General features: G+C 41.8%; 2 protein-coding genes across 2 annotated transcripts; one reads left to right on the top strand and one right to left on the bottom strand.

Annotated features, from left to right (window-relative positions):
• The first annotated feature begins 95 nt into the window (after window positions 1-95).
• Window positions 96-12,965, top strand: rfc1 (replication factor C (activator 1) 1). Its single transcript, XM_080029771.1, has 23 exons — window positions 96-205; window positions 562-717; window positions 1,083-1,158; window positions 1,522-1,629; window positions 1,790-2,088; window positions 2,277-2,345; window positions 3,510-3,587; window positions 3,678-4,046; window positions 4,244-4,357; window positions 4,492-4,671; window positions 5,250-5,354; window positions 5,515-5,923; window positions 6,260-6,375; window positions 6,495-6,609; window positions 6,759-6,847; window positions 6,999-7,136; window positions 7,270-7,365; window positions 7,599-7,852; window positions 8,057-8,174; window positions 8,298-8,443; window positions 8,540-8,753; window positions 11,824-12,018; window positions 12,138-12,965. The coding sequence occupies exons 1-23, from the start codon at window positions 203-205 to the stop codon at window positions 12,228-12,230; spliced, it is 3,540 nt and encodes a 1,179-aa protein (XP_079885897.1). The 5' UTR covers window positions 96-202; the 3' UTR covers window positions 12,231-12,965.
• Window positions 12,966-13,072: 107 nt separating this feature from the next.
• On the bottom strand, window positions 13,073-27,308 carry wdr19 (WD repeat domain 19). The gene is made up of 36 exons (XM_080029769.1): window positions 27,207-27,308; window positions 26,405-26,496; window positions 26,228-26,293; window positions 25,981-26,106; window positions 25,652-25,767; window positions 25,441-25,556; window positions 25,100-25,180; window positions 24,782-24,894; window positions 24,499-24,672; window positions 24,307-24,377; window positions 24,044-24,216; window positions 23,617-23,737; window positions 23,021-23,127; window positions 22,062-22,178; window positions 21,581-21,736; window positions 20,986-21,133; window positions 20,440-20,653; window positions 19,811-19,970; window positions 19,590-19,700; window positions 19,235-19,344; window positions 19,082-19,139; window positions 18,725-18,871; window positions 18,443-18,525; window positions 18,273-18,356; window positions 18,033-18,179; window positions 16,101-16,225; window positions 15,835-15,944; window positions 15,634-15,702; window positions 15,449-15,526; window positions 14,887-14,983; window positions 14,607-14,731; window positions 14,277-14,358; window positions 13,966-14,116; window positions 13,633-13,756; window positions 13,471-13,547; window positions 13,073-13,259 (listed from the first exon to the last, which is right to left on the bottom strand). The coding sequence occupies exons 1-36, from the start codon at window positions 27,210-27,212 to the stop codon at window positions 13,145-13,147; spliced, it is 4,050 nt and encodes a 1,349-aa protein (XP_079885895.1). The 5' UTR covers window positions 27,213-27,308; the 3' UTR covers window positions 13,073-13,144.
• Window positions 27,309-27,760: the final 452 nt, after the last annotated feature.

The following is a 27,760-nucleotide window of genomic DNA, read 5'->3' on the forward strand; positions in this document are numbered from 1 at the left end:
TCTCTCTCTATTTTTAGTTTTTGTTAAGTAAAATAAACAAAACAAAGCGCATGCTGAGTGACGCACAGACGCACACTCCCGGTTGTGAACGTCATCTCCGGGCGACCACAGACAACTTCGCGCCAAGCAGTAGAAGGATTTCATGATTTCATTACTTTTCTGAAATACAACCTGCAACTTAACCGCGAGTAAAACTCGAATAATGGTACGTTACAAAGTGCAACTATTTTTCTGTCCTGACTGCACGCTGTCTATACTATCAAACTGGTCAGATAAAGCGAAAATAATGCTGTTTTGCTATAAAGAGCAGTGTAGTGCGCAGAGTTAGCCTCAGCTAAAGATTACCTAGTCAAGCTGTTAATTTAGAAATGAGTGAAGGACACGCTGTGATAATCGTGTGTTTTGTGTTTACTTTCGTCATTGTGTTACGGTTTACTCCCTTGCTGTTTAAATGATGCACACCAATGTCAGACAGTGTTATCTTCAAACTGTCAAACATCACTTTTCAGTTATCTGTGAGATCAGTCAACAAACTCACTTAACATGTTCGTTTGCACACAGGACATCAGGCGGTTCTTTGCACCGACTTCAGCCAAGCCTGCGGTGCAGAAACCAGCCCCAAATGGAAACATCACAACAGAGGAGAAGACGAAGAAGAAGAAGAAAAATCCTCTCTCCTCAGACGAGGAAGTGAAAAAGAAAAAGGAAGAGACAAAGGCAAAAAAAAATAGTTTTTATTTTGTGGCGTTGCAATTTACAAACACTTAATAATTGGTAGCATCTTTTTAAAATAAATTACAGATTCCTCTCACACTAATGTCACACGGATTACTATGGCATGATCTTATATGTTTGCAACGTTTACTTGATATTATTATTATTATTATTATTATTATTATTATTATTATTATTATTGCTTTCTAATTGTGTATTTGAATGACTTGAAATACAAAATTGAAACACCAGATTACATTTGTTTTATTTTACTGGACCAAAGAAATCATGTTTTATGCAAAATTGTCCCCAACCCAAAGCAATTGAAGATTTTTTTTTAAATTGTTTTGTTGGTTGCTATGCTTCAGGTGAAAATCTCCAAACCTGAGGAGAAACGCAAGGATAGTGAGAAAAAGCGAAAGAAGAATGCAGTCATAGAATCAGGTACGCATGATTTTGCACAATGATGAACTCACAGTTAATTTGTTTCCAGCTCCAGTTTGTGCCTCTCGCGTGTTTTTGTTATCCATTCTCGACACGAATCGCTGAACAAATGAAAATGAGCCCTTCCGTTTAATGAGATGAGCAAGGAGGTATGCCATTTCGAGCTTTGTGTATTTCAGGAAACGGGTGGTAAGGGAGCCTTGCTAAATAGTTTTCTGGGTAGTATTTATTTGTTTTTTGTGTTTCCAGTAAAATATTTGTTTACCTTAAAACTGTAGATCAGCTGTGATCAACAGCGTTGCTCTTCATTCTCCCTTAGTCTTTCTTTTCTTCATTGCACATCTTGTGTTTCTGTCTTTCCAGACTCGGAGGACGAGGAGCCAGGGAAGAAGTCAAAGAAATCCCCTAAAGAGAAAAAGAAGACGGAACCACCTCCCAAAAAAGATCCTGTGCAGTATGTCTCTGAAACAGGTAATGGTTCCCTGGTTTAGCATACGACATACAGCAGATAAAAATGCCTCGCCTGGGCAATGTAGTCATGGGTCAACTTGAAGATGAGGTCTGATGTTTTTCATTTTTTTCATTTTGGGAAAATGTGTTCTGATAGGATATTTGTCTTCTTTGGTTGTAGACTCAGACAGTGACACCTTTCAGTCCTTGAAGAAGGTCTCTAAATCCAAGCAGAACGGCTCGGCCAAAACGACTAAGCCAGATGCAAAGGCTGCCAGTCCGAGGGCCAAACAAGGGGTGAAGTCTCCAGTCGTGCTCTCCCCCACACAGGGGAAACCTGCGCTGAAGTCTCCCGTCACCCCTAAGTCTGCCCCACCTCCTAAACCCAAACACACCCCCACCTCTGTAATGGACTACTTCGGCAGCGCAAGTATTCAGCGCTCGGATAAGAAGCTTGTAGCCAGCACTAAAAGAAAGGCTGTGAGTGTTGTTGATGAGTTATTTTCTGTTTCACTTTTTCTTTCTCTCAAACACTTGCGCTTATGTCCTGCTTTTTCACCCAAACTATCAAGATTGATTTTTTTCCCCCTTTCTTTACACTATCTGATAAGGATCCTTTTACAACATAATTACTTTTTAAAAACTCATCTTCTCCTCTTCCAAAGCAGGACAGGACCGATGATCTGATGAGTGATGAGCAAATCGCCAGACAGCTACAGATGGATGAAGACATGGAGGTACAGTATGCTGGTGGACGGAACGGCTGCTAATCTTTGCTTTAGCTGTTAAAGTTTAAACAAGTTGTAGGGGAGAACGGGGTAAGTAGGCACACTTTTTACTCTAGTGAGAATTGCTCATCACCAAAACATCTGTCAATAGCCATTCCTACATTAAATTGAAGCTTAAGGTGTTGGCTAGAAATGTGTGTCTCTCTTTTTTTCCAACTTATTGTAATGAAGAAGTAATTTACCATCAAAGACACTCTGACACATTGTGACAACCAACCCCATCAAGGGGTCGGTTGTCACACACTATGGGGTTGTTTGTCACAATGTTATCTTAATGGGAAAAATCTTAAAAAGAAGGCAAGGAGGCAGAACCAAATTTGAATGTTTAATTGCATTGTCAAGTTGACAAATAGGCCTACATAACGTTCTGTAGCCTTGGCAGCTGGTCTAGTTTGGGATGCACTGGGTTGTTTTGATTTTGTTGCCCTTTTTTCTTTTGCTTGCTAGCTGCCTTTTCCTGCTCTATTCTTTCCTCCTCTGGGGTGTCAGTGAGGATACAGCTTGACAATTTATTTCGTTATTGGGTTCCTTTTCTGGCTGCAGCCTTGAGATAACATGTGACAACCAACCCCCCAAAAAATTTGACGACCAACCCCAACTTGAATTTCTTGCTAGCATCAAGGCCAACAACCATCTGACAACTAATTAGCTTGCTAACCACAATCTAAACTATAGTTTACCCTTCACACTTTCTGAGGGTAACAAGTGTTTTGTTATAAACCCATTGTGTAAAAGCCTAGAAGAAAAATACTGAGAAGCAAAATATTTTGAATTTGACATGAAAAACACAAAACATCCTCTCACCTGAAATGCAGCTGTCTTCCTCCAAGGAAGTCTATGTATGTGACCTCTGATCCCAATTCTGGACCTTTTTTATATCAACATTTCAGAGCTAGCGCGCTCTGGTGGCGAGATATAACGAATGTGACATCCAACCCATGTGACAAATTACCCCGTTCTCCCCTACTTGCTTTGCCTATGTGCTTGAATTTAAAACTACCAGGAAAAGGTGGCCAAATAGGCTGTTACCTTGAAACCTCTTAGTACGGACCCTACTCATAGTTGAGCTTTCCCTCTGCTGTCCCATTCTCACGCTTTTGCCTCTTCACTCAGATGGAAAAGCTGGTCCATGAGGACGAGGAGTTTGCCAGAACACTGGCCATGCTGGATGAAGAGCCTCAAGCAAAGAAGGTGATCAAATAAAACAGAGACACAAAGGCACGTTCACTTTTGATGTTATTGTTTGTGACATAAACATATTTTGTTTCTGTCCTCCTCCAGGCTCGCAAAGCCTCTGATGAAAAACCCACCACTGCCGCATTTCCCAAAAAGAGCATCACAGACTCTGTGGCTGCTGACACGAGCAGCCCGTCAAAGAGCAGCCGGAGGGGAAGCGTATCGGACGACATCATCAGCCCGTCCCCTAAGAAGAGCCCCGCCCCTGTCAAAGTCAGCTCCAAACTGGCCATGATGAAGATAAAGGACGAAGTGAAAGAAGAAATGCCAAAGAGCAAAACGCCAATTTCGCCCACAAAAGTTAAAATCTCTCCCAAAAAGGAGCCCCTCGCTTTGCCCTGCTCAGACAAGAAGTTCACACCCAAAACGGGAGCCACGGCCTCCACAATGAAAACTTCTCCCAAGAAACCTGAGGTGAGCTGTAGATGCCTCATCCGTCAGTCATGTTGTGCATTATCGATAAAGTATTTTAGTCTCCAAAGGAGAAGTGAAAGAGAAACTCAAAGCACATAAACACATCACATACATACAAAGCAAAAAGGAGTGAAACACATTTATTATTTAAAAAAACAAGTTAACCGTCATTCTATGTGTCTCCCCGATCTGATCAGAGCGCAAGTACGAGTCCCGATGACGCAGGGAAGAAGGCGGGCAACGCTTTAGCCTTCAGGAACTTCCTCAACAGAGATGGACCGAGAGCTCTGGGCTCAAAGGAAATCCCACAGGTAACGCACCGACTGTTGGTGGTGAGAGAATCCCAATTCATCTTTTAGCTGAGCACTATCTTGTCTTGTTGTTTTCACTGACCACATTATGTGTGTGTGGGTGTGTGTGTGTGTGTGTGTGTGCTTTGTTCCAGGGTGCAGAGAACTGTCTGGAGGGCTGTGTGTTTGTGCTAACAGGGGTCCTGGAGTCCATGGAGAGGGATGATGCCAAATCCCTCATCGAGCGCTACGGAGGAAAAGTGACAGGAAACATCAGCAAGAAGACCACCTACCTGGTGCAGGGCAGAGACAGCGGAGTGTCCAAGTTTGAGAAGGTGACCAGCAAGTGATGCTGATTAACTGGGATTTTTTTATTGATGAATTCCTACTCATGTGAAAACAACAGCTGAAAAATACCTTTGTATTAGGCTTGAATACATTAAAGTATGATAAATGATGTATGATAAACTGATAAATTGTACATGCCATCATAATGAGTCTATTCATAGTTGATCGGTGTCTAATATAAAGCATTTAAAAATTTGAATTGGCCTGCTGTTATAAATGTCATGGATGTGTATGGGATTGTTTTAAAAGCCAAATATTCTACCCATCATAAAGCAAAATCTACAATTGATTTGACATAGCAATCATCTGAGTAACATTGAAACTGTAGGGACACATGCGGAACAAGCGTTAAAATTTCAGGAATAGATAATATATGCAATCGGTGCACATTTGTTTAAAAAAACACAAGAAACTGAGTAAAACTACCCTATTTATTAAAGTATTCAAGCAGCAGCAGCAACCACACTCATTTAGACTTAGTTTCCTTTCCCTGCCTCTTCTCTGTACCATTTCCCTGTATCTTGTCAGTCAGTTCAATACAATATGTATTGTTTTTTCCCTCTAGGCTGAGAGTTTGGGTACCAAGATCCTGGATGAGGATGGTATGCTGGAGCTGATCAGAACCAAACCAGGAAAGAAGTCCAAGTACGAGATCGCTGCAGAGGCTGAGGTCAGCGCTCACATTTATATTCATGTCTGTATTCTGTAGCGGAATAAATCATGCAGCTTCATGTCAGTTGGTCTTGAACTGCAATAATAACATACACATGGCGATGAATATTATTTTGATTTGCTGTAACTTGGATGTTTTTCTATTTTATTCTTTTTAGAGCAAAGCCTCAAAAACCAAGACTTCCCCCAGCAAGACATCAAAGGGCAGCACCCCCAAAGCCCAGAAGATCTCTCCGTCTAAGGGGAATTCCAGGTCCCCTCACACCCCCAGCCCGTCAAAGACCGGCATGGCACAACAAGGCCACAGAGTCTGCTTCAAAGATGGCGGCACTCCACCCGGCAGAGGCTCGGGTCACACAGCCCGGAGGGAGCTGGGCCTTTCCTCCTCCACGTCCTCGCGTTCAGCCAGCGAGGAGGGCGCCAGTCTGCTGTGGGTGGACAAGTACCGGCCGCGCTCACTGAAGGCTGTGATCGGCCAGCAGGGAGACCAGAGCTGTGCCAATAAGCTGCTGCGCTGGCTGCAGAACTGGTACAAACACCACAGCGGGGGCGCCTCTAAGCCACCAGGTTAGAAACAGACCGTTGTATTTATTTATTTGTTTGCTTTTTGGCATATTTATGCTTTATTGGATTGTTTGGAGAGACGGATAAAATGGGGCAGAAAGGGAAATGACATGCAGAGAACGACCCGGGTCAGGTTCGAACCTGTGGTCTGCTGCTACTGAGGACTGAGCCTCTATGGGTCGGGCTCTCTAACCACTACACCACGAGCACTCCCCCAGACCGTTGTATTTTGATGAGTGAAGATTAGAGCAAAATACCAGGGCTATATTTCTCTCTATGAATTTAAAATCTGATAAAAATGCGTCTGTGTTTGAAGAGCATTTGCTTCTTCTTTTGCAGCATCGAGGTTCGGTAAGTTTGGAGGAGGGAAAGATGATGGATCAGCATTCAAAGCTGCTCTGCTCTCTGGACCTCCTGGAGTGGGGAAGACCACCACAGCTGCCCTGGTCTGTGAGGTCAGTATGAAAAGAAACACACACGGGCACATTGTAGGCTGCTTTTGTCATTGAAACGTTTTGCTCATTCGATCTAAGTCTCTTCTGCTTCTCTAATGTGTTTTTGTGTGTTCTTGCAGGAGTTGGGCTTCAGCTACGTGGAGATGAACGCCAGCAGCACTCGCAGCAAAAAAAGCCTGAAGGAAGTGGTCGCAGAGTCACTTAACAACACCAGTATTGAGAAGTTCTACAAAGGTGACCCCCTCTTTTTTTTTTTTTTTTTTTCCCCAACATATTCGTGAACTTTTTCTCTAGCAGAAGTTAAATCAATTGTTCTTGTTAACTTAACATGCTTTTAATGAAAACCATGTGGTAAATGAAACTGCTGCTGTGTGTTTTGCCAGGCACGTCTCAGACGGTGACTAATAAACACGTCCTGATCATGGATGAGGTCGATGGCATGGCTGGCAATGAAGACCGTGGAGGAATCCAGGTAAGAATAAAAACAACACAAACACACACACTATTATACTCTGACCAGATTCTCATAATCTGAAGAGGCTTCTATGGGGACTGACAATGACAGAATGTAGACGGGTACATGTCGTCTCCTTGATACTGACCTCTTATCTTGCCTCCTGTAGGAGATGATTGGCCTGATCAAAACTTCAAAGATTCCCATCATCTGCATGTGCAACGACCGTAACCACCAGAAGATCAGGTCACTGGCCAACTACTGCTTCGATCTGCGCGTCCAGAGACCGCGGGTTGAACAGATCAAGGCACGCTAACATACACACACACTTCCCCACCATGTGACAATAAAACGCCGAGACGTTGAATGAATCCAACTAGTACAACTGCCATGAAATATTTCACAAAGTAACCTTGTAAATATTAATTTAAATGTTTCAGGCAGCCATGATGTCCATGGCTTTCAAGGAAGGAATCAAGATCCCGCCCCCAGCTCTTAACGAAATTATCCTAGCCTCCAATCAGGATGTCCGACAGGTAAAGCAGACAAAATATCATAAAAGTCTAAACATCAAGTAAAAAAATACCACATTCGTTGCTACACTTGAGACACGAGGACTTGCAGGATATCTTCTCATTTGGAGCCCGAGCGCAGTGCACAGGCTTTTTTCTTCTTTCTATCATCAAAGTTCATTGCTGAGGTTTTGTCTGTACTTTGCCAGCCTCTGTCTTCCCCCTCTCTCACACCACGCCATCTGTTTTTCATCCAGGTGATCCACAACCTGAGCATGTGGTCGGTCAAAGACAAGTTGATGACGTACGACCAGTGTAAGTCTGACGCAGACAGAGCACGCAAGGACATGAAGATGGGGCCGTTTGACGTGTGCAGGAAGGTGTTCGCTGCCGGAGACGAGACCGCCCACATGAGCCTCATCGACAAGTCTGACCTGTTCTTCCACGACTACTCGCTAGCGCCCCTCTTTGTCCAAGAGAACTACGTGCATGTTCGGCCAAAGGCTGCCGGGTGAGACAGGCTAGCAGTTTCCAACAGTTTTTAACTATCTATGCCAAACTCAGCAAATCTGACCGCCTCCGGGACTCTTGCTCCATTCACGCACAGACCTTAGGGTGGTATTTATCCTCTGCAAGAAAAGAAAATAAATATAAAAAATTATCAAACTATTCCTTGAATGTTTTTGTATTGTCTTGTCTGTGATTGTTCTCACAGTGGGGATCTGAAGTCCCACCTGGTGTTGCTCAGCAAGACGGCTGACTCCATCTCTGACGGGGACATGGTGGATAGACGCATCCGCTCCGGGCAGAACTGGTCACTGCTGCCCACCCAGGTGACACACACTCACACTCTCTGGCTTTGGCTGTCTAAATACCTGTAAATACACCTGTGCTCATGGGTTGGGTAGTCTGAGATTCATCATTTTGCTGCTGTGTATGTGTGTGTGTGCTCGTAGGCCATCTATGCCAGCGTGCTGCCAGGTGAGCTCATGAGAGGCTACATGAGCCAGTTCCCCACCTTCCCCAGCTGGCTCGGCAAGAACTCCTCCACCAGTAAACATGCCCGCATCGTCCAGGAGCTGGCATCGCACATGAGTTTAAAGTGAGCAGGTCTCCGCTGTCTTCCAGCTATTCTCACGTTGTCAAACACACACAAATTGGACTTGAATGTTTGAGTGTTTTGATTTGCTGTTTGCAGGACTCTGAGCACCAGACAGGCGGTGAACCTGGACTATCTGCCCTACATGCGTCAGGCGCTGCTGAGCCCGCTGCAGAGGCACGGAGCAGAGGGTGCCGGAGAGGCTGTGCAGCTGCTGGATGACTACCAGCTCATCAAGGAGGACGTGGACAGTGTCATGGAGGTCAGCGTGTGGGGAGGACAGCCTGACCCCTACTCCAAACTGGACTCTAAGGTCAGCAAGAGGCAGGAGGGGGAATATGATTATTATTTTAGTGATGTGTGTGTGTCTGTCTGCTGTTTGGTGTTAAGAAAGGTTGTGTAACAGCTTTTTCACTGAAAACAGCGGCCAAAATGCAAAATGATGCTTTGAGAGTGATCCAAAACAGGGAAGATGTTGTCCAGAAAACTGAAACAATGAACTGAAAGATGCTGAAACACTTCCAATGAGCTGCACCAGCAAGGCTTTTCACATTACATGTAGTTATTTCAATATTTATAAATGTATTAAATTGGGCCCGACCGATTTATCCCATTTTGGCATATTTCGAAATTATTGGCGTCGGCGTTTTTTTTGCCGATTATTATTATTATTATTTTTTTAAGCAATCATGTGTGAAATGTATTTCTGCCCTGGAGGTAGCCTAATTGAATAGCATTAATGCTATAGCCTATTTACAGCAGCAGCAGGTGTGTTGTGTAATACATTGGATTAATTTCCCCCTGCAACCAATAGCAGAGGCATTGGTCATCGCTTGACAGTTAATAATAATAATAATAATAATAATAATTTATAGAATTTATATGGTGCTTTTTTGGAGGTCATTCAAAAACACTTTATATCATAGAGAACCATACATGTAGAAAAAGAAAACAAAATACAGATGGCATTTTTATGCTTTATTGATAGTGTAGAGACAGAGTTGAAATGGGGCAGAGAGGGGAGTGACATGCAGAGAACGACCGCGGGCTGGAATCGAACCCTGGTCGAGGGTTGGAATCGGGCTGGGATCGAACCTGCTGGCCGAGGCCCATGGGGGGGACGCCCTACCAACTGAGCTAAGGGCGGGTGCCCCCTTGAGTTGACTTTGGAATGAGTTTATTGAGTCTGAGATGCTGATGTTTGGGGGGAGGGAGTTCCAGAGGGTTGGGTGCAGTAAGATAAAATGCATAATGTCTGAATTTAGACATATTTATTCCACTTTATTTTTTTTAGACAAAGTGTATTGCAATAAAGAAAAAGTTCCTGTACATATTTTCAACAGTAAAAGGTATATATATATTTAAGGGTTAATTTTTATTTTTTTTTCCAATATTTGGGGATTATTATTTTTATTTTTAATCGGCCGATTTAATCGTAATCGTAATTTTTCTCTGAAAATAATCGGCATCGGCACTCCAAAATCAATATCGGTCGGGCCCTAGTATTAAAATAATGACATAGCAGCTTTTTAATTGAATGTTATTGCGTGACACATTGATTAATTTTATTTGCTTTTGCAAACAATATTCTTATAAAAGCAATAATACTTAAAATGTCATGCAGATTTATGCTAATCAAATTCCAGTGCAACATTTCTCACAGTATTGCAATCCCTTTTTTAAGGTGTAGCTTGACCCGATATGTCTGGCAATGAGGTATTAAAAGAACCGGCCTTACTGAGTCAGGGTTCGACATAACGTATAGCCCGATGGCCCGGGGCCAGTAAAATCATATCCAGGGCAAGTTGATTGGCCAGTCACTGTCCCGCCCGGGCCAGTGACTGGCCAATCACAGTTCAGTATCTTTTTGTAGACTACATCATGGTTCATTGAAATGCGCGTTCAGAGTCGTAATGAAAGCAGTGTTTATTTAAGACTCAATATAATAAACCTAATATAAAATATATTTTTTAATGAAAGGCCAGTGGACAACCGATGCGTGGGCGTTTTGACAGGCGGAGCAACAAGCGGTTGCACTCTCGCTCCGTTGGCAGAGCTGCCTACCGTCCGCCTGCGAGTCGACAAATCGATCGACTTACTCTGCCCCCTTTCTTTCTTCCCACAGCAGAGGTTGAGGTGCAGAAAATGATAACTGCGCTTTTCCTTTATCTGCCGCCGTAATGTTACAGTATTTGCATCCAAGCCCCAATGGTAATACAAATGAGAGGCGTTATTTAAACGCTGTGAATGCGTCTCCGGTGATTGTGTCGGTTGTAGACAGAAACGAACGGAGGGACTCCGCTCACTGTACAGTTCCTATAGTCGCGCAGTTTGGCACTGTGTTTTCAGGCTCGAGACATTCAATCAGATCGCGGACGTCTTTCCCATTGAAATCGCTAACGGGGAGAATATCCCCGGTTATTATTTTAGCCACAAACCACAGTTCATCTGCGCGGCGGCTCACTCGCTGGCGAGATCACACGGTGAAACGCTGCTGTGATCGGACGAAGGCATTGTGTGTTTCTAAGGTGATTTAACGTCATAGTCTTAGACGAGCGTTTAACTTATGCTGCATATTTTGCACTGCATTGTTTTTTATCAATAGTTTGAAAAAATGGTCCCACACCGGACTCTTATAGTGAAGCTGACACTTCATGGAGAAGTGACACTCCTGCAGCGCGCTCACGACCAGACGTGAACTCACATACACGGTGAAATCTCCCATTAAAAAAACGGCATAACCCACTGATTTTCGGATTTCTATTCTATTTTTAAAGTCAACTTGAGCGCAAGTGGAAAACCGGTCATTCGGTCGACACATTCACATCCCTAATGCATATAGAGAAAGTAATAAAAACAGCCTACCACACAACAAAAAATGATCAGACCTTCATCTCTTATTTTTTTTTTATGTTTGAACATGACTTCTGCAGGTGAACTATTCATTAAACTGCCCAAATTCAAGAATAAAAACAACCATCAAACTACTGGACTTTAAAATACTGGCCGACCCCTTCAACATACTTTCAGTTGTAGGCTTCTAATTCAATATGTTTGCCTGGTTTTATATTATGTGTATGAGCAATATCAACATTTCATATAATTAACTAAAAGAAAAATAACCAAATCTAAAGGGAATATCTATACTGTTACAGTATAGATATTCCCTTTAGATCTGGTTATCTTTCTTTATTTTTCTAATACAGGTATTATAATTATTGACACTAAATTATGAAGAAAACAAAAGTGTGTGCAGGGCCAGTGAAAATATACAAGGGGCCAGTAAAACTCGGATCCACTGGCCCGGCGGGCCAGTAGGAAAAAAAAGTTATGTTGAACCCTGTGAGTACAACATTTTGCATTCTGTCCGTCTCTCCTCCCAGGTGAAGGCAGCATTCACGCGGGCCTATAACAAAACAGTTCACCAGACGCCGTACTCCCTGCAAGTAGTGAAGAAGGGCCGTCGTGGTGGCGGGGGGGAGTCCGAAATGGGAGGAGAGGACGGAGATAACGGAGTGCAGGAATCGCAGGAGTCTGAAGATGAGAAGGAGGGCCTCAAATCTGACGCTATGATCAAAGTAAGAGCATTGAAATTGTGCCAACCTGTCGATTCCCAACAGCGACCATGCCAAAGGCTGATCTCTTACCTTTTTTCTGTTAATAAGTCGTCTTGTTTGTGCCTTGTTTTTCATTGCAGCAGAAGAAAGCCAAAGTCACCAAGGAGTTAAAGAAGGAAGATTCTGGTAAGGGGAAGGGCAAAGGAAAGGGGAAAGGCAAGGCCAAGAAATGACCCGTCACCTGAGGAAGAAACAAACTGACCTACTGGAATATCCATCTCCAACAGACTGGAACATGTTTTGTCTCTACACTTAATGAGCATCAGAAAGTAGTGAAACTGGTCATAACCTCAGCAGACAACTCATCTGTCCTGCATCCAAACACTTGACTGAGAAATGTCTTTCCTTCTTTTTTTCACCTGTCTTGTTTCCATCAAAGCGTCTCTTTCCTGAACAAATGATGCATATGATCTGTTTGTTCCACCCTTTATCATGTATGTTCACCTCTGTAGCAACGTGAGTCTCAACAGGACTGTAGTGCATTTCTTCCCTCATCAGTTTGTGATCTAAGGTGTCGAGGCTGTAAATAATGTGACTCCAATGTCAAGGACTGTTTTTGCTATGACTACGGTACAAATGCTTTAGCGCTTCAGTTAGCACTGATTACTGTTACTGTACATTGCAATTTTGTAAAAATGTTCATGAGGATTAATAGATGTAGCTGAACAGTGTCTTGAATTTATTTCTACAAGAGAAAAGGCACATTTTTTACAGGACATTGACCTGCAGAGAGCAGGGACGATGGAGCACCGGAAAAAGCAATATTTAGAAGAACCTGTGAAACGGATATCACTCCACTTCGAAACGAAGCTGAAATACCATAAAACTTGAACCTTCAATTTGTAGTGGACACTGATGAACCCAACACCTGACACACATCATCCTTATCCTTTTGCTTTATAATATAAATGGAGAAAAGTTCAACTTACTTTACATTGTATTCTTTATTTGGTTTGACTCCTATGATTTTCACACCTTACAAAACTAAAAGCTGCACACGTTCCATCCAAAATATATGTTTCACGTATTTAAACAATTAGAAATTCTTTCATCAGACTGACATATACATTTGATAGTTTCTTCTTCTTCATTGATCCAGTTCATCAGTCTGCAGGTATTTGGAACAGTCGGAGATCTTCTTCACCTGTTTGACGGTCAGAGTCTCTGAGCACATGGGACACACTGTCTCGGTCTCCAGCAACCTGGACACACAAACAGTTCAGTATAGATTTGTAAATTAAAGCACATTTTAAAATGTAACTAAAAATGTTTTTTTGCGGTAAAGAAAGGAAAGATACAAATTAAAAGATTGAAACCTGTAAATCTTCAAGTATATTTAAACGTGCGAAAGAGGACTCATGGACATTTTTCATTGTTAACTACCTGATGTATGTATATGCATACTTCACTTACAGAATAAACTGTGAGTAGAGAGCAGGGAATTCACAGTGAGGACATGCAGACCAGTCTTCTTTCAGCATATGACGACCCTGAGGAATATAACAAACGTATAAGTATAGTGGAAACTATTTTGTTTAAAAGAAATTGTGTGTGTGTATGGGTGTGTGTTTGTACCGTGGCAATGCAGTAGGGCAGGTTGTTCTTGCAGGAGATGCACAGCAGTTCGTTCTGAGGCAGCTGGACACCGCAGAAGGGACACGGAGTAGTTTCCTCCTCCAGCTCGGATGTATCTGGACGTCTGTGTGGGAGCCGTACATGTAAAAAAAAGTTAAGAATTTAAATATTGGAGAGTCATAGGAAGAAGGCAACAATGGGACAGATGAGGTAAAATATTGATGAAGGAGTATTTGTGGTGGAGGTGAGGAAAGAGCAGGAGAAAGAGTCTGAAAAATGTTAGAGTGAAAATAACAAGAAAAAAACGCAGTGTGGACTTTTTCCGTATCTCACCGAACCATAGCCTCGATCTTCTTCCTGTACTTTGGGTCGATCTCATTTCGATACTCTGGTCTCATCAGCATGGCGGCAAAGCTGAAGGCTGAGTTCTTCAGGCCAGCGCGGTGACATTCAATAACTGCTGACGTCAGGATGGGCACAACATCTACGCACACAAACAAACACGAAGATGAGACTAGTTCAGTGGAACAGTTTTTACATTTCAGTATTTCATTTTATTAAAGCTTTTTAACCTTTACATTTATTTGTTCTACTTTTTTACATTAGGGGACATTACAAAAGGGTAATTCTCTGTGTGGACTCACGTGCTGGAAACTTGCTGATGTTGTTGCTGACACGAATGAGCATGCGTGCCCCTTTCAGATGGTCTCCCCTCTTTACATGGATCTATGAAATAAATAACTTATTGAGTAGTAGTTGTGATGGTGAGAACTATGAATGCCTTTGAGTAGAGAACCAGTATTTCTGTATTAAACATGATCTTGTCCGCCCCATTTTCAAGACTGCAGAACTTATCTTCGTTCATCATCTTTCTACTGTCGCTACCTACTTAATACATAAAAATGCCTATAACCAGTTATTAAAACAAATCCAGACGGTCAATAACTAAATAAATGGATTTCAGCTGGACTGACTTTGACCAGAAGGTAGGAGTGGAGGATCATCAGATTTGTGGCCATCTCAGCAGGGATTTTAATCTTCTGGGCCTGCAGCTCTGTGTACATGCTGAACAGCACGTCATGGGCATTGCGGTAGTTCCCTGTGGGGAGTAACAAGCAAAAGAGTGGATTACAGATGCATAAAAAAAATCACATTTGATTACCAAACATCGATTATCATGGTTGTGTAACGGGCTATGCTTGACATCATTGGTACACAGCTATTTGGTTGCTGTTTGTGTGGATATGTCAATACCTGCACACTGCTCTTCTCTGGCGATGATGATGGCGGTGCGAGCAGCCTCCCTGTACTGCTCCAACGCCATATACAGACGGAACAGGTACTTGGCATCCTGGGAAGAGTCAAGAGAAGTCAATTTACCATCACCAGCTTTGTCAACAGTGATGCTTTCATCGATTTCTGAACTGATTCAGAGGGTGAAATAGTGCTGCTGCAGCTTCCATTCAGCTGGTGTGAGCATTGTTTGTGTAACATGCTTCAGCTATTCTAAAACCCGTGGCTGCACTCCACACGGGGAGAGTCAACTGCAGTGTAGCATCTCAACTTAGCAAACTCATTGGAAATCAAAAGCAGTGATGCTGGACTAAAATAAAGAGCCTTCAAAATGTTTTCTACAATTTTAAGTACTATTATTATTTAACTATTGTACAACTATAATGTATATAGGATTTTTTATTGAAATGTTTGCAAAGCTGATGCTAAGAGACCTAAAACAAACCTCCACAGAAAAAAAAAGATGGAATGACAAAATGGTGAAATGTTGCTAGTCACTGCAGTGTTCCAGTGAAATATTTACCTTTGGCATACCGTCGCTCTCTCCCATCAGGTAATCTATCAGCTGATTGGTCAGAGAAATGTCCTTGGCCTGACCCACCTAAAAATACACATTCATAAATACAGTACATCCAAAAACACTCCACTGAATGGTCACATCATGTTGTACTTGCACTGTGATATCAGCCTGACACACGCAGCTCTCACCGTCTCTATAGCCATCTCAACAGCCAGGTTGTCATCTGTGTTGGGACACTTCAGGAAGTGCTTCAAGGCCTGAGCAACGGTGGACAAAGAGAAAGAAAATAATGTCCCAACAGAATAGATGGGTCACACTGAGTGGACGTCAAAGTCAATAACTCTCAGCACGGAACATATAAAATCAGTGTAAAAAGGGAGAGTTCTTACTCTGCTGTATTGTCCACACTTCTGAAAGAACTTGCCAGCCTGCAGGTGTTTCTTCTCTCCCTCAAAGTAGAGAGCGATGCTCTGGTAGTCCTCCTGCGTTGCCTCAGGACCTGAAGAACACACAGTTAACAGCCAACTTACATTGGAGACGCATCGTGAGAAAATCATAAGCAAATACAGCAACATGAAATACGTTTAATTGTTTCAAGCGGTGAAATGGTCTGTGTTCTGTTGTTTACACATTCATACACCCCCCAAACACTGACCGATGATGTCTGCATAGACCTCCATTTGTCCGTGCTGCTGCGCCAGTTGGAAAGCTTCATCATTGCACTGAGACAGCACCAGAAAGTGGATGGCTGAGCCGTAGTCGTTCAAACGCAGGAAGAACCTGAGACGCACACAAACACGTGTTCAAGGTTTCTTACACAAATGGGGAAAATAGGAAAGAATAAGAAGTGGTTGAGTAATTGGTCCGCAGCAGTTAGAAACAACGCTGTGGTGCCATCGTTCAAGTCATTTATTAATCATTCAGAGATGCCAATATGGGGGACGCCCTTAGCTCAGTTGGTAGGTCCCCCCCCCATGGGCCTCGGCCAGCAGCGGACCCGGGTTCGATTCCAGCCAATCTCTGCATGTCACTCCCCTCTCTGCCCTATTTCAACTCTGTCTCTACACTATCAATAAAGCATGAAAAAAGCCAAAAAAAATATCTTAAAAAAAAAAAAGAGATGCCAATATGGAAGTAAATGAGTGTCATCGGATTTTGAAAATAAAAAGCCATTGAATTTTAAGCACTGAATATTTATGCATTGAAATAACGTATCTGAATTTTTTGCCGCATTGAAATAATGCATCTGAATTTTTTGCCTTTGAATTTAACTCATTACATTTTAAACAACAAATGTTCACCTTTATTTTACAATGTTCTCAAATTCAAAATCAAATATTCAACGTTAAAAAATTGGGTGCTTGGGTGAGTACAAACATGTTTCTATATAGGGAAGAATATAATGGCTAGCATATATATAGAAACATGTTTGTACTCACCGAAGCACCATCGTTACTTGCGTTGCCGTTTGACATGGCTAAAACCTGATTTGCCTTCCTGCATCAGTCAGGGGTATCCAAGGCAACGAGCTAATATTCCCACTAGCTCTCTTTGTTTGAACGCGATCTAGCATCTATGATCGATTGCTCTTCCTTGGATCCCCAAAGTTTTACTCTGAATTTCATACATGGGATTTTGCAGTTGAATTTGGCACGTTTCATTTTTTAACGTTGAATATTTGATTTTGAATTTGAGAACATTGTAAAATAAAGGTGAAAATTAGTTGTTTAAAATGTAATGAGTTAAATTCAGAGGCAAAAAATTCAGATACATTATTTCAATGCGGCAAAAAATTCAGATACATTATTTCAATGCTGCAAAAAATTCAGATACGTTATTTCAATGCATAAATATTCAGTGCTTAAAATTCAATGGCTTTTTATTTTCAAAATCCGATGACACTCATTTACTTCCATATGCCAACCTTTGGTTGTTCGAGGTTCTCAAATGGACAGATTAGCATCTTTTCTGTGTTTTATATCATTTGAATTTGAATATCTTTGAACTCTTGGTCGAACCTTTTCAATAGATTTTATAGCCCTAACAATCAATCAAGATAAAATACTAACACAGGAATCTGCAGTGGAAATAATCATTAGTCGCACAACACTAGGAAGTAACAATGATAAGTTATAACGTGTCAAATTGCTGATGAAATGGTAGGCGATGTAAAAACAAGTGGTTATGTATAACTTTTGATTTGTTTATTATTTAATATGTCAATAGACAAGACAACAACCCTGGTTCTGTGTGAACATGGACACTGTCACTGCTGAGATACTGATAGAGAATATGATTAAACAAGGTCACACATCAAATAAGTAGCATCTTATAAAGCATCTCCTTTACTTTGGCCAGATCCAGTGGAGGTGTAGTCACTTCTTTTTTAGCCGAGGGGACTGATGAGAGATAATTGATAATAAATAACTTACTAATCAATCTATATTTGTAAATATATATAACCTAAATACTTGAGAGAATTAAGGAATACATTTAAGGGCTGGAGAAAAAAACAAAACATTAATTAAGTACAAAACTATTTGTTTTTTGGTTGTTTGTGTACACCTGTGCTCCTATTTGTCCCTACCTGGCGACCATCTTGGCTCCGTCGATACTCTGCGTCTCCCTGACGATGCGAACAGCGTCCTCTGGGTTGTTGAGGTGGTCCAGCAGCACGCGTATCACGTTGTCCCAGTCCTTTGCGCTCTCGTAGGCCCGTGCAGACTCCTTGTACCTGGTGCACACACAGCCCTACATTATATCTGCTTCTCCTTCAGTGGTTTCGTTAACCTTCCCACCTAACACACATTCAAACTAAGAACCTTACTTGCCGTCCGCCTCCTTGGCCTTGGCGTACTGCAGGTGGATCTTGGGGGAGGTGACTTGTGGAAGCAACTCTCCCACCTTCGCCCTGAGAACAGAATAAAAATTGAAGTTGATTTGTAGTAGGAGAGAATGTTGCCCCGAGTGTTGGCCGTGCGCTGCCGTTTGTCTCACCAATTCTTGCAACGGATGTAGACCGACGCAGCCTTCTCATAATACTGGCCTTTCTCGTAGAGCTGAGCGGCTTCGGAGAATTGCTGGAAGAGAGAAAAAGAAAAGCAAAGAAGAGGAGATGAGATTAACACCCAAGAGGTTCAAAAACCTTAGTTAGTGCTCAGATACGTGCTCTGTCCCAAGAAGCAAACACTATAAAACATAAACACATCACATGACTGGAAAACTATCCTATAACGGGAATGAAAAATAAAACTTTAAGGCAGAAGTATGCCTCTCTACCTTCATGCTCTCCAGTATGGCTCCACATTCCTTCTTGAGGACTCTACTTGGGTGCTGGATTGCCTGAGCGGCTCCTCTCCTGATATCACCCATTCGGATGGACATCCTGGCTACACCTGCTTGACACGCCTCGTCATGCTCCTGGGACTGAGGTGGTAGGATTTATGATGAATAAGTAATGGTTTAAATCATTTAGATGTGAAACTTGTAAAATAACTGATAGAAATAATTTGGGGTAAAAATTTAAATAAATTAAAAGCAAAAAAAATTGGTATTTGTTACTGTGTACACAGTTTGACAGTTACTGAGGTCACATATCATTTGTATAGTGATAGTGAAAGACTACGTTGGACTTACTTTATTGTTGTGGGTCATGCCCTTTTCATAGTGTGCAAGAGCATTCACATAGTCCCCACTACAAAGAGAGAGAGAGCCTGAGTGGTTCAGATAGAGTGTGGATTGATACGTTATTTCAAAAGTGTGTATGTGTGAGTTTGTGTGTGTACTTACATAAACTCTAGATGGACAGCGTATTCTTTGGATATGAATGGGATTTGGTCTTCTGCTAACCTCTTGGCTAACATAAGGGCGCTGTCCCAATGCAACAGGTCTCGCCTCATCTAAAACACACACACACACACACACACACACACACACACACACACACACACACACACACACACACAACGTTGGTTTGAATTTGAGTTTACATTTACAATCTTTAGCTTTATATTTACATGTGCAGTGAATGAAAACATACAATGCAGAATGATACGGAATTACATGATTATTTCTTCCTACTAACAAACATGACGTGGACACATACACAAGACAGGTAACTCTTAAAAGTATGCATGCTTTTTACCTCCAGTGCAACGATTGGGGAGCTGGAGGACAGATAGAGGTCCTGGGCCAGGTTGTATTCACCTAGAAACATGGCCAAATGTCCTGCCCGTAGATTCATGTCCTCTATACCCTGGATGAAGGGAGAGACAGAGACGGGGGGGTGTTATCAGAATATATTGAACCACTGTCTGTTGTCAAGAGGAAGTCACATGTGAAGCGTGTTTAGTGTGTGTGTTGTACCTGGATCCCATGCAGTGACAGGACCATGCCCACATTGCCACTCATACGGTAGACCTGGATGGCCAGCTCCACCTCCATGTGGACCAGACAGGCATTCCCTAATTCTGCCCAGTCCACGTTACTACCTGCAGACTTACATAGATTCAAGGCTTCTTGGAACCTAGACACACACACAAGCACGCACGCACGCACGCACGCACACACACACAGATGAAGATACATATGTTTCACTTTTCCACTCCAATACATAAACCATTTAAAATTCCATTACATTATTGTGAAGCCCTACAATGCCTTTCAGTACAGTGTTAAAACACATAAAGCACTGGAAAAGTCCTGTTTCACTGCAACTTTTATTACTTATTTTAACTGTATGAACATGCAAAAACCCATCATTTTGTAAATACTCTATAATTTTAATTTCTCCAATTATTATATATACTGTTTATGTGTATTTTAGCATTTAAGGAAAACTTTTTTTTTGTCTTCAATTACACTCTTCATTTGGAGATACTGTTTTATGAAAACTAAAAATTAATCAAATATTTTAAAAATGGCTTAGGCTTTTTTTTCAACCGGAAGCACAGGTTATCGTAGCATACGTGACATGTATTTCCAACATGGCTGACCTCTTTAGCTTGAGTGCCTGTTCAAGCTGATTGCTGAGCTCCGAGTGTGAATCTGTCGACAAGTTGGTCTCGTTCTTGAGGAAGGAGTGTGTGCTCAGAGCCACCTCACTGGTCTTGCCACTCGCCGTCTGACATGTCAGCTCCCCATTGTGCATGAGCAAAGGCTTCTGGGAAAAGAGGAGTGCGGTACTTCCCACCAGCACCACCCGGGGACCTAGGCAGACAGAGTGAAAGAAAAGGAAATTAAGTGAAAATTAACTCTTCGCTTTTCTCTCATAAAGACTTTTGAGCATTTGAAAATAACCAGAAGCCATTTGGCACTTGGCACCGTTACTGATTTTATGTTGGAGGTAAATGTCAGAGAGGTACAAGTGTTTGTTTGTGTGTGTGTGTGTGTGTGTGTGTGTGTGTGTGTGTGTGTGTGTGTGTGTGTGTGTGTGTGTGTGTGTGTGTGTGTGTGTGTGTGTGTGTGTGTGTGTGTGTGTGTGTGTGTGGGTGCGCGAGTGTGTGCTTGTTTGTGCTTGTGATGGTGTGGCATCGCCCTACCGTATATGGTGGTTTTATGCAGGGCGTAGGTATAGACCTTGTCATCATCATAAGCTACAAACACCCCTCTGTCAGCATGCCAGTTGTCCCACAGCACTCCTGTGATGGTGGGAGAGAAGTTGGGCAGCTCCAAGCAGAAGTCTGTTGCCTGGATTGGAGACGGAGACACACACAAATACACACACACACACACACACACACACACATTGTCAATCACACAGCTTTTTCCTCGTAAAGCACTTTATAATCTCTGAATAAGTGCCATATAAATAAACTTTATTATAAGTATTTAAATAATTCATTTTATTATCTGTTACCTATGACATATCAATGCATATTGTCTGACCATGATTTTGAATCCCTGATTTTGAATCCCTTTGTCATGGGTGAGCGCACCCATGACAAAAGCATTAAGAAAAACTATATAAACGTAGCATTTCTTGCACTGATGATCTCGTTGAGAATGTTCCAGAAATATTTAAAATGTTCCTCGTAGCACCAAGTGATTAGATCAGAGTGCAAAGAAACCTTGGACTGCATGTTGAGCTGTTTGTATTGGTACAGTAGAATGTTTCAAGTCACCACGTGTACTGACATTGGAAGGGGAGAGCAGGAAGCCGCCATTCTTGTCATCGATGAAAACCAGCCGCGTGCCATTTAGGTCGGGGAACACTTTCCTCACACCGAGGGAGTGGCTGTAGCTGCTCACAGTCTCCCAGTCTTCCACCAACACACACACCACATTACCTGACTGAAAAAACACATGTAGAGACAGAGCAGGGTCAATCCGTTAGAAAAATAAAAGGCGAGGAAGAAGGGGAAGATAATGAAAAGAGAACACATGGAAGAACACTGTATATAACTGTATACTATACATACTATCAATATACTCTTTTGTATTGAACAAATATAGGGAGGGACATCGGGATTCATTAATTGTAAACATCAGTGGTCAGAGTAAAGCTCCCACTCACTGTTTGTGAAGCAGCTTTGTTGTAAACTCGAGACACTTGCTTCAATTAACAAGGCTACAGAAAAGTCTAGAGAAAACGTGCTTGAACTAAATAGCGCCTTACATCAGTGCCGTAGTAGAGGAAGTCAGCGGTGAGGGCGTGACAGAGGATCCGACCTTTTCTATCGTCGTCTGGAAACAACTTCATCTGCTTGCTCTCCTCCTGGTCTTTGCCTTCAATCTAAACACACACACACCAGTAGTCAGTGGTGGGAGAAGTATTCAGATCCTTTGTTTAAGTAAAAAAAAAACAGTATTTTTTTAAGTGTGAGCCACTGTGACTACTTTATTACAGTTATGTACAGTTGTAAAATAAGTTTAGTGGAGGTATATAAAACAGAAATGCTGAAGTTGGAACTTTTACTTGATTATTAAAGCTCCCATATTATACACTTTTCGGTTCTATTATACACCATATTATATGGTCTTAGTGGTCCCTAATACGTTTTTCTTTAATTGTTTGCTGAAAAAAACTTTCAGATAATTTATTGTACTATGCTGATGTTCAGCTAATCTCACAATGGCCTATTTTTTAAAAAAGAGTTGCAGGTCCCCTCGTAAATATACAATCTTTGAGCTGCCCCCGCCCCCTGTCCGGAAGCGAAGCCAGATACGCCTCGCCCTCTGTCTGTCAGGGCCGTGGACCAATAAAAAATAGGGGTGTGGGCTGCACAGTGGAAGCTTCTGGCTTTACGGTTTGTGAGGTCAGAAAAGGGGATAATTCTGACTGGAGTGTTTTTGGGGGGAGGGGTGGGGGTTTCAGAAAAGGGGAGAGTGAGAAAAGGAGAGATTGTTATTTTCTTTAATATTTTGGCAGTCTCTAGGCACACCGTGGACGCATGGATATGTTGGAACACATTTAAAAAGTGCATTTAGCATAATATGGGACCTTTAAATAAAAAAATATTACCTGAGTAAATGTACTTATTTACATTCAACCACTACCTGCAGGATATTTATGCTCAATAATAATTAATTGGTCAATAAAAAGAGAAACAAAGCACTGACACATTGATGACTCACCATGTGTAGTTGAACTTTTCCCTCAAACAGCGCCGCTGCGTAGTCTGAGTTAAGGCACATGCTGGCTATCGTCCCCAAATACTCAATGTCCTTCAGCCTGTTAAAACCTGAGTGACACAAAACACTTTAGTGATCGTCATCCAATCATACATGATGAAACAAATATATGATTTTTTTAACTTTATTTTTATATATTTTGCATAGTAATGGGAAAACACATGCAATAGAAAAACAAAAGAAAAGCACAGAGATAAAATGGGAAGAAAAAAAAGAAAAGTACATAGAGTCACTTTATTATCAGATGAAACAAATATCTAAACACTATATCATATGCTTTTCATGGTTAACCCATCACACCCACACATATTTGTGTGTGATTGTGTGTGGGTGTGTGCCCGTGATTGGGTGTGCTTCTGTGTGGTGATGAAAGGGGAAATGGGTAGGAAGAGAAAGCAGCAGGGAATTGAAGATGTGGAGATGGAAAGGGGGGGTAGATTCTCATTTGAGATAAGAAATATACTCCTTGCAACACCCGTGTACACACACACACACACACACACACACACACACACACACACACACACACAAAAACACACCGGGTTCTTGGTCTACCAAGGCATAGAACCAGGCTCTGTTGTTCATTCCCACAGCCACATGGTATGGTCCTAGTGCGATGAAAGTAGGCTCTACTTCCACATCTATGGCCACGGGATTCTCCTGAAAGACACAGATCATCCAAGAATGATTTTTGAATCTAGTCAGCGGTGTTCACGGTGTTTTTGTATTGTAGCGATTCCCATTCCTGCAAAGTGACTGAATTATTTGTTGTTGTATTCCTGTATTCATTTATTCAATTTCTAACAAAATCTTCTAGTATAAGTAGAGATTTATAATGTAATACCATGTTATACCATGCAATGTGTGTGTGTGTGTGTGTGTGTGTGTGTGTGTGTGTGTGTGTGTGTGTGTGTGTGTGTGTGTGTGTGTGTGTGTGTGCGTGTGCGTGTGTGTGCGTGTCCTCACCCCCTCCACCTGATTGGACACAGTGACCTCCAGCAGGGAGGTGAGGTAGGCCAGCCGGGTCCCAAAGCTGTCCCCCAGGATGGGCAGCTTGGTGAGGAAGACATGGAGCGTCCCCTTCTGTGTGGACACCGCCAACATCTGGCCGTCATCTGTCCAACTCAGCTGGTCCAGACCTGGAGGAGAGCGAGGCAGATGAAGGAGAAATGGATGGTGCTTTCACCATAACCCATTGACAGTACAGGTAGAAAAGATGAGTGTCTCACCTTTGGTCTCGTCATCCAGCCGAACTACATTGCTTATGTCTTTGAGCTCAGACAACTCATGGATCTTTATGCTGAAACAAATACAGGGCTTCACTTACAGGGGTCCACTTTCACAAAAAAAAATGAATGAATGAATGAATGAATGAATGAATATGAATTATTATCAAAATTATTTTGAAAGTCTATGTGTACCTGTTGTCTCCACAGGAGGCAGCCTTGTTTAACGTTGGCGAGATGGCAACACTGTTGAGACTGTCTTTGTGATTGTGAGCCTGATAGAGCTCATGTCCAATCTCCTTTATGTGAGTGGAAATAACCACAAAGTACCCATGGGAGAAGCCAATCAGTATATACCCATCGCCGTACCTTGAAGAGTCAAGCAGAGGAAAAGAACTAACTAAGTACAAATGTCTCAATGCCATGGTTCAGCAGCAGTGATTTGTGGTGTGCCAGAGTGTGTGACCATGTACAGTACCAGCGGTAGGACACGATGCTCCCATAGTGGCGCTGGAAGGTCAACTCTATCCGGTTGTCAGGGTCGTTGATATTGAAAAGCATCAGTATCTTCTTTTCCACAGACACGCTCACCTGAAGGATTAATATAAGCAAGAAGGTAAATGTATGTCATGAAGTCAAGTTTAAAACAATTATTTAATTTATACACACTTTCAAAAAGTGTAACATTTTAATGCATCTATATGTGAACATGTTTTAATAAATGTGTGATGTAAAAGAAACATGTGGATAAATCAGAGTGGTTGGATAATTTCAGAAAACACATGCACATACTTACAGTAATCTCCCCTAGAGAGGACCTTTCATCCGTCTTCATCATCGAAAAGTAAACCTCAGTGGGCTCACCGCGAAGCGTTGTCTGGCAAAAGGGGGAACAGGTTAACTGGATCTTTTTTTACTCCACTAACTATTGATACTGCACTGTTGTGACATGTCAATGACCTAGACAAATAAGCACATGTGGCTGTTGCACTTATTTCAAGTCCACCTGAATAATATGATGTATGAACTGTATAGTTACATAACGAGGGGAAGGAGGATATACAGTATTTACTGTATATATATATACAGTATATTTGCCGCCTTTGTGTTTATGCACTCATGCATGTGTGTGGCTACCTGTCTGACAGTGTCCCCCTCATGGTTACTGATGCTCAGAGTGTTGTCATCACTTCCCAGAGCCAGTAGATTCTGAACACTCCAGCAACCACAGGTGATCTTCTTGGTATGTTTACCTAGCATATGTAGAGAGAGAGAGTAGTGAGTAGGTGATTTAAGACCAACTAAAGCATACACTGGTATCGGTGTGTTGTGTCATAATTTGTATTACCCAGTACAGGGATCTTGCGTGAGGTTTGCTGATTGTAGATCAGCAGGTTTCCTTTGACTGTCCCGACTGCCAACAGCGGACCCGTCTTAGACCACAGGATAAAGGACATCTGATCTCTGTTGAAGCCAACAACAACAACAACAACAACAAGAAACAAACACAGCTGTTAACAATCATTAGACTACTGTTGTCCAAAATACAAGAAGACTGGAAGTATGAAAAGGCTACAATTGACATTTGATATCTAGCCTGTTCTAGTGATTCAATATTAGTGTCTATGCTGTCAATACTAACTTTGTCTTTGGAAACAAATTGCATGCATTTCAAACCTCATGCCGCTGTCTATCTGGGATGTTTTATTGACACTGGCATCCCACAGGTAAATGGAACTGGATTTTGCAGCTATCACTGCCAAAATGTCCCCATCTTTATCCCAGTCCATTCCCACACAGCGTCTGGAGAGAGAAGTGAAAGTGGGAAGGAGCTTGATGTGAAATATTTTTAAACAACAAGCCAACTACATTTTTTTTTAATAGACTAGTAAATTGTATGCATAAATTATGTTCTCACACTTACCCCGGAAGGGGGATTTCAGTCCACTTGTGTCCATGTCGATCAAAAATTTTCACTGAATTGTCCTGTCTGTATGATTAGTAATACAATGCACAATTTAGGTAGTGTACTGATAAATCAAAAAGAAAGCAGATTATTACGCAGTTTTGGCCACATTTCCTACCATAACAGTTTACTCACCCTGCAACAGCGATATAATTACCAAGGGTTCTCTGCCACATATACAGCAGGCTAGACCCTGCCCAGGCTTTGTCGTTGAGGATGAAAACGCTCTGTGGACACGAAAATCACTTTTAAGAACCATTCTTCTGGAAAAGACAGAAGCATTTATAGTTTTCTACAGAGGAAAAAATGAGAGAAGGAATTTAATATGAATGAACTCTGGGCTTACATGCTCTTAATAATTCAAATTTGGAACACCCTTCAAGAATTGTTTTTATGACAAAAAGCAATCTCGTTGTAAATTTGCTGATCAAAAAAATTAACTGTCGGAAAAAAGTGTTTTGTTAAAGGCATATCCATAGAAATGTCAATCAGCTGAGTTACAGTTGCACATAGTCAGATACATTGTTTGTTTAAGCACCCCTTACAAACCGATGTGTTATCCGCAACAGGTGTCCAGTGAAGTGTTCCTAAATCTATAAGCTATTTTCCCACTAAATACAGAGTGAAAAACCTTTGCTGTTCAGCCAAACAAGTGCGTGATAATTTCTAAAAAATTAAAAAATGACACCTCAAACGTGATGCATTCGTTGAATGTATTGTATGCTTCTGCTGGTTCAACGTACGCTTCCCAACGTAAACCATCAACTTTCCACAAGCTCGGTTTCCAGAAGTTGGCTATTTATAACTATAACGCTACCGTTAGCATTATAGCTATGTTAGCTAGCTGGCTGAAGCCCATTAATGTGATAAAACTCAATACGGAAGCGTTAAACTAGAAATAATGGTGGCATGTTAAATTAATTTCGCTGGTACCAACCTTCATCTCGATGGTGCTTTATCATTCAAACTCTAAAAATAGATTGTTTTCTTTCTGTTCAAGGCATCTCGGACCAAACTGTTCTGCGTATCCCACAATGCTTCACTCTCAAGCGTCCGCAGAAGCTACGGCGGTGTCATAGCAACAGCCATCAGCCTATGAGTAGCCTCGAAGGCAGAGAAGAGGAAATAAGACATGATGAAAAAGGTCTGACATTGTCATTTACATTATTGTGATGTAAAAGGTCTAATAGGCTCCATAAATGAAGATCGTCAGCTGTAGCCTACATTAAATAAATACTGGTACATTTTTAAAAGAAGAAAGAGAGATATGAGAGAGAGAGAGAGAGAGAGAGAGAGAGAGAGAGAGAGAGAGAGAGAGAGAATTGACAGACATGGATGACATCTTTAAAATGTCCCCACGTGGGACTTTTATGATAGCCTACTCACCAGCCTTTAATGAAGAGTTACAGTAGATTGCAATGGAATGTAGGCCTATGTCGATGTGTGTGGTAACATTGCTTATTTTGCTCTATTTTGCAGCAATGTAGTAGC

The sequence above is a fragment of the Ammodytes marinus genome (genome assembly GCF_949987685.1).
Source record: "Ammodytes marinus genome assembly, chromosome: 6".
NCBI lineage: Eukaryota > Metazoa > Chordata > Actinopteri > Uranoscopiformes > Ammodytidae > Ammodytes > Ammodytes marinus.

Excerpts from the sequence above, each read along its gene's own strand:
- rfc1 (XM_080029771.1), top strand. Across the intron at positions 7,853-8,056 it reads GTTCGGCCAAAGGCTGCCGG|TGGGGATCTGAAGTCCCACC; the intron begins GTGAGACAGGCT and ends TTGTTCTCACAG. Across the intron at positions 12,019-12,137 it reads AATCTGACGCTATGATCAAA|CAGAAGAAAGCCAAAGTCAC; the intron begins GTAAGAGCATTG and ends TTTTCATTGCAG.
- wdr19 (XM_080029769.1), bottom strand. Across the intron at positions 18,357-18,442 it reads TACATCCGTTGCAAGAATTG|GGCGAAGGTGGGAGAGTTGC; the intron begins GTGAGACAAACG and ends TTCTGTTCTCAG. Across the intron at positions 16,226-18,032 it reads GGAGCCAAGATGGTCGCCAG|GTTCTTCCTGCGTTTGAACG; the intron begins GTAGGGACAAAT and ends TGTGCGTCTCAG.